The sequence below is a fragment of the Zophobas morio genome, unplaced genomic scaffold, assembly GCF_036711695.1.
Source record: "Zophobas morio isolate AGI-343-1 ecotype UQ-CSIRO unplaced genomic scaffold, CSIRO_AGI_Zmor_V1 ptg000002l, whole genome shotgun sequence".
Lineage (NCBI taxonomy): Eukaryota > Metazoa > Arthropoda > Insecta > Coleoptera > Tenebrionidae > Zophobas > Zophobas morio.
Window position 1 is genome coordinate 3018594 of NW_026972107.1, and position 6837 is coordinate 3025430.

A 6837-nucleotide genomic window follows, 5' to 3' on the forward strand; every position below is an offset into this window, starting at 1 on the left:
AAACGAGATTTGCTAAGTATCAGGTTTCTAATTAGAGTCTATGATAAACATTTGGAATTTGGAAATCTTGATGAAATATGAACAACCTATGACTTTATTACGAACAAAATAGACAAAATCACAGCAGATTAGCATCAACGTGATGTTAAACTTAAAACACTCTTGACATTTAAAGTAATTGGCCCCGCAGTTTCAGATTATCTCGACATATTACATTCTATCAAATGCACAAATATGGTAGCACAGGTTTCATTGTCAGTAGTGCCAACGTAATTTCACAAAACACCAACTTAATATCAACTGCAATTCGTTACTTCGATTGTATTAGGAAATTGATGTAACTCTTGGGGTGTTAACCTTCGGAAATTTCAAAAATAAAAAATCTGTTGAAATTCTCTCTAAATTATTATTTTCAGTTGTCATGTTGGCACTAAAGTATAAATGAGCTTTTTCTTAAAAACTGCTCTTCGCTTCCATTTTGTAGCAAATTCAGGTTTTTAAAGCATTTTTTGTAGACTCTAAAACCAGTAGATCTAAATTATATGTTATCAAGGTCACAATTAAAGAAATTGAAGGCCTAAAAGCCTGAGCAGATTTAAGAGTGTTTCTGTTAGTCGCTTAGTAATTTCTGGCGTTTTATGAGTTTTTAGAATCTCGTGCAAGCCGCGTCACTATAAAACATAGCGAACGCAAAAAGAACCCACACAGGTTAGCACAACTGCAACATTCATCAAAATTACCGCTTTCTGCCTTATCCAAAGCCCATTAATCACCGTTTCGCATTTTCCACAAACACCACGACCAATTCTCCCAAATCCAAAATATTTGATTAATACATACACATCCACACACGAACTAATCCTATTAAGTAATGATCGCGACAGACTATCGATCTTGTTATGCCATTTTTTTTCCACCCGAAGACATTAACCTTGGCCTTGATGACCTTGATAATACAAATTTATGAAGTGTATTCGAACAGTTATAATTCCAATAAAATTTAATATTCAAGACGATCCATCAACAACGAAAATAAATTATTAATTCGGGATAGACAAAAAACGTAGTCGCTGGACGCCAGAAAACTTTTACTTTCAACGCCGCCCGGTATCCAGGGGCAGGCAGCACCATCTGTGGGCGAGCGCGGAACCTCGGGTCCAGGTAAAACCACCCTCGAGGAGCACCGAATCCGAGCCGACTCCTCGAGTCGATTCGCACCGTTTAAAAACCCGCGTACGACTATATAGGAATAGAATGGGTCTCCGAAGGGCGTCTTGGGGTGCGCTCGTCTGAGCTGGTGCGTCCTTCCGCTTCCGGCGGTTCCGGCAGTTCCGGCGTCCTTTTTCTGCGTTTGTTTTTGGTTTTGGTTTCGCGGGAGCAGCGTTTCCGGCGCTCGCGCTCCGGCCGGCCGCTCCGCAGCGTCCCGTCCTCGTCAGCTCGCGCCTCGCCGCCTGCCATGCGCCTCTTGTCGGCGGCACGCGCTCAACCCTCGGCGCATCCACCCCGCGCAGAGTGGGGAAGCTCGGTGCCAGTACAAAGAGCTTGTCCATCTGCACGGCGACCCATACCGGGAGTAGCTTTCGCAGCGTAACCCAGTGCTTTAACCAGTGCGCGTCCATGGCAGTCGTTCAGACCCCATTCGCCATGACCCTCGGCCAGCAAAACAAGATGTACAACGTGATCCAGCACTCGCCCCAGCAGTCCATCATCGTGTCGGGCAGCATCGCCCAGCAGGGCAAGGGCGTGATCCAGAGCAAGCGGCCGCTGGCGCCGGCCCCGGAGCGCGGCTCCGTCCTCGTCGCCAACAACACGGACCTCCGGTGCAAGCGGAAGATCCAGTTCATGCCGTACGGCGGGCCGCAGCAGCAGCCGGCGTCGGTGGCCCGCCGGAACGCCAGGGAACGAAACCGGGTGAAGCAGGTGAACAACGGCTTCGCGACGCTGCGCCAGCACATCCCGCCGAGCGTGGCGGCGGCGTTCGCGCCGCAAGGGCCGTCGACGGGCCGGGGAGCGTCGAAGAAACTGAGCAAGGTGGAGACGCTGCGGCTGGCGGTGGAGTACATCAGGAGCCTGAAGCAGATGATCGAGGACCACGAGAGCGAGCTGGGCGGGGGCGGCGCCGACGGCGGGCTGCAGGAGAACAGGTACTACACGAGCAGCCCGGAGTACCAGTCGTACCCGATCCTGCTGCAGACGCCCACGTGCTCGGAGTCGTCGTCGCCGTCGCCGTCGCACAGCTCGGAGAGCTCGTTCTCGGCGGGCTCGACCTACACCAACACGATCTACCACCAGGAGAACTTCGAGAACTACGAGCCGAAGAGCCCGGAGGACGAGGAGCTCCTGGACGCGATCTTCTCCTGGCAGCAGAACGAATAGAGCAGGTCGGTATTTTGGTAGCGCGAATCGGAGAGGGACCACGTCCTGTTTTTTGATAAGTTGATTTCCGCCATCCGCGATTGATAACCTGCTTTTACCTGTCGGTCCCCTCGTTCCTTTGATTCTTACCCTCACGGTTGAAAAGAGTCGCGACTGTGAGGGGTCCATTCACGAACACAATACCGTCTGCGAAATTGTTGGAGAAAAAAACCCTGTATAAGAACCTGTATTGAGAATTTTCACCATTTTAACGGTTTCTTCTGTTACAGATCGCCGGTCCAATCCGACCAGACCCACCCAGTGCCTTCGGAGTGATATTTTAACTCTCGTTGTTTTTCTAGTCATTGTTATGTACATAATGTAAATATTGTTAGCTAGTAGTTAGCGTGTTATCGCAATATCGTATGAATCTCGTACTGAGTTAGTTAAGTTTTCCAAGTTCCATGACTTAAGCTAAGTGTATTGTATTTTTGATACTACTTTTTACACGAATAAACCGATCGACTCGACTCGTCTTTTTCTTCCTTCGTAGACAAGGTGCCGCGGCGCGTGCTGCTGCACCTGCCTCAAAAACACATGTCGATATGCTAATGTTATTACCACAAAAAAATACCCCCTCTCTCTCCGCCAATTTTTACTCGTAATTATCCATCCACGTAAGATCGTCCGTCCGTCCACAAGGGCCGGACACTTTCTCTCGGTGCTCGCGGCCCCGAAATTAATTACCATTGACAGCCATATCGGGTTCTTGGATTTTGCCTCTTATCTTAATTATGAATTTTTAAATTGGATAGGTGAAGAATGGACGCACTTTGGTAAGTCCGCTTTCGGACGGGTAATAAAAATAATGAAATTTTTAATAAGGTAGCGGTTGTTGATGGAAGCGCCGGCTTACTTTCCGAGAGCAGGTGCGATAAGGGAAGAATTTGCATAGCGAGCTGGACTTTCACGAAATTTGGGATTTTTTAGGGACTCGGAAAGAGATTCAGCTGCGTTCCGAGATAACGGCACGGTAAATAGAGATTGATGGTAAATAGATTCTCTTGTCATAGGCGTTATTTACGAGTGGGGTTTCGCACAATCGCAAAAAACATGTGGAATGTGGCTGAGCGATAATCTCGACTTTGCAGTTTTTGCAGCACGGTCGCCTGCTATGACGCGAACCTTACGGTCCCCAATGCCCGACATTCGGCACTTTATTATTCACAGCTCTGACTGAGTTACCTACTCAAAAAAAATTCAAATTTTATCTACACCAAGTAAACTTTAATTTTTTTTAATTTTCGCGAAATAGTTTCCTGGCAAAAAATTAAAATTTACAACCCACATTATCGAAGAACCGCAAGCAGCAAAATGTCATTCTATTATTTCTGTGATTTGAATAAAACACCGTAAGAGATATCGGGCCGTCCCTGGCCATAAACCCCCGTAATTAAAGTCCACACTAATTTTTGACTAGTAGACGATATTAAGATTAGTGCCGGCGTAAATCTCGCGTAATTTATGACCACATATAAATTATATAAAATATATAAAAAAGTGGCCGCAGTAAAAATGACTCCACAGCCTTGTTTTAATTATAGAAACTTCTTGTAACTACTGTTTCTCACAGATTACATCTTTCGGTTTATAGACTCGCCTTATTATTTTTTATCTGTTTCTGGTAATGGCATCCGACCCGAGGTGTGCAACTGCGGTGGGTACTCCACAGGAGTCGCTCTTGTTTTGGCACATCCTTCGATCGTCCGATTGTACCAGCGACAATTACCAGTGACAGTTGACGTCTGTATCGGTGTGGGTGGCGGACCCATATGGGCCTAAGCCTTATCTGCGATGGTTTAGCTCGCCGAAAATTATCGAGATCGTTTAGTTTTTGCGCGCCAAGCTAAATCGATTTGCATGGTTCGAGTTTCGGCGCTTTTTCGAGCGGCGGCCGGCAGCGATCCGTGTGATCGTTTCTTGGATGTTAAGGGATGCGGAAAGACTGGATACAATGTCTCGAGACGGAGGATATGCAAAGGAATGGGTCGACTGCCCTTAGACACAGTCGGTTGCACTTTTCGACTGATTTATCACGGGACCCGAGAGTGATAGATTCCGTTTTTAATCTCGAGGAGCTATCGGACCGGTCTGAGATAAGGGATATGATTCTGGTTTCTTCACCCTCAGACACGGCTAAGAGAAAAAAGGGCGACGTGCGACATTAAAAACTACATACTGTGAGACACCGACTTGGACTTTCTGTTTTCGAAAAAAAAAATTTCTTGAAATTTCCCACGTCTTAAGCTTAAAAAATAAACATTGTCATTCTTGTTGGCCCTCGATGAGCGGTGTCCCGCAAGTCCCCGCGGGCCGAAAATCGCAAGAATGCAGTGGGAAGAATACCGCAAATTCTAACCTGTTCGGCTGACTTTTTCTAGCCCACAACACCACATAATTAAACCCATCGAAAAAACTCCCTGTCATCTTTATCGCTGTCCAACACATGCGTAAATCACCCGCCTTTGCGAAAAATCGGCCCGATCAAGTCATTAATAAGGTCTTTCGGGAACAAATTGACGACAACGTTAATTGGGCGCATTATTTACGGCGGCCCTTGAGAAAGGACGAGGAATGTTCGGAAATACGCCGGGAATCCGTAAATTAGGACGGATTTTTATCTGCGCGTCGTCGCTTGATTGCTAGTTGAAGTCTCCGAATCCGGGACGCGGCGGCCGCTATTCTCACGGCGGAAGGGCGGAAAAGGGCGCAAAAAAGGGCGCACCGCCCATTTCCTACGCGTGTCCTCGCGCTCCGAATACGAACCGATGATTTCCGCATTGTCTGGCGCTTCCTGGCCTGCGGAGAAAATTGGAGGTTTTATTATGTAACCGGGACGATAAGAGGCTCGCGCCTATTATTTGCCTGGGTTAAATATTGGGCCGCGTCGGTACGTGTCACGCGGCCCAATAAACATCCATCAGAGCGGTAGTTATAGATGGGCCGTACCGGTGTTGATTAAACCGACTTATCTAAAATATTACGTCATTTGTTCGACTTATTGCCATCGCATTGTAAATTTAATCTCGTTGATTAAAAAATTCAACATCTGTGCCTCTTCATCGTCGGCCCGTTATTATTTATAAGTCTAATAAAACTCGCATATCTTATATCAGTCGAATGGCACTGCCAGGAAATTTATTGAAACGGGTCGAAATTTTTCCGAGAGCGCCAACACCTTGACTCGTACACTCGGCCACACAGGAGGCTCTATTACCTCTAATTGAACGACGCGGAGAAAGCGGAAGCCGGGATTCGATTCGGCGGTTTTTGAAATTTTTTAAATAGTTGTGTGCCAACAAAGGAGCATCTTTTCTACAAGCGTAGAGTTCGATTCGTTCTTGATGGATCTGGAAGAAGCGAAATTAAAGTTATTCACAGAGAACGTCCCGTTTTGACACGAGTTGGATTTTTCTATGGGGGTATTTATAGTGTGCCAAGAAATATAGTGGTTTTGCCACTTTCCATTGGATGCCAATTTATGACGCCATTCCAATCTTAAACAGCGGCTCTTTGTTGTACTTCGTTGGCACGCTTCTCCAACAGAAGCCCGGTTTATAATTCACGTTATTGGCTTGAAAAAATGTATTTCGTAAAATTTTTTTAGAATTGTTAGGTACTTTCCAAAAACCTCAATTTTTCAGTATGATTTCCGTACCGTTTTTACGCTTTATTAGAGATATTAGAAAAATCACTTTTAAACTGAATTTTCCGAAAATCTTCAGGCGGAACCGTTTTTCGAATTACCTATTTATAATATAATTACAGCACCTCATATGTTTTTAATTAGCTCGTCAAAATAAGTATACCTATAATTTGAGGATTTTTAGGCGGCTTTCCAGAAATCTTAATTGATGAAAATCAAAATGTTTACTGTTTTTCGAGCTTTTTTATATACCTATAGACACGTATTCCAAAAATTTCATTCTCAAATCGAATATTTTCAAATTTTTGGCCGATACCATCAACACGTTAAGCTTTTCAAATCAACTAGTGGAAATATAGTTCCCAGAATATTTTGAGAATTTGTAGACAAATTTTAGAAAAGCTCAAATTTTCAGTATCCGCATAATATTTACATTTTTTTGGAGATATTTCGAGCTTTAAAAATATTTTTAAAAAATAATTTTTAAACTGAATTTTTCAAGAATTTTGATCCGAGATCACTAACATAAAATTTTTTTAGAATTTTTAGGCAACTTTCCAAAAACTTCAATTTTTCAGGATGATTTTTCTACCGTTTTTGAGCTTTATTAGAGATAGGTATTTAAAAAAACAGTTTCAAACAGAATTTTTTGAAAATCTTGAGCCGGAACTGTCAACACGTTCCGTTTTTCGAATACTATCGTCGAAATTTGTTTTCCAGAATTTTTGAGGAATTTTAAGTAACTTTCCAAAAACCTGTTTATGAATATCCTCGTC

The 6837-nt window shown here is 44.4% G+C and overlaps 1 protein-coding gene across 1 annotated transcript; it reads left to right on the forward strand.

Annotated features, from left to right (window-relative positions):
* Positions 1 to 1570: 1570 nt before the first annotated feature.
* Positions 1571 to 2885, forward strand: LOC135135683 (achaete-scute homolog 1a-like). The gene is made up of 2 exons (XM_064064855.1): positions 1571 to 2381; positions 2646 to 2885. The coding sequence occupies exon 1, from the start codon at positions 1618 to 1620 to the stop codon at positions 2374 to 2376; it is 759 nt and encodes a 252-aa protein (XP_063920925.1). The 5' UTR covers positions 1571 to 1617; the 3' UTR covers positions 2377 to 2381; positions 2646 to 2885.
* The last annotated feature ends 3952 nt before the right edge of the window (positions 2886 to 6837 follow it).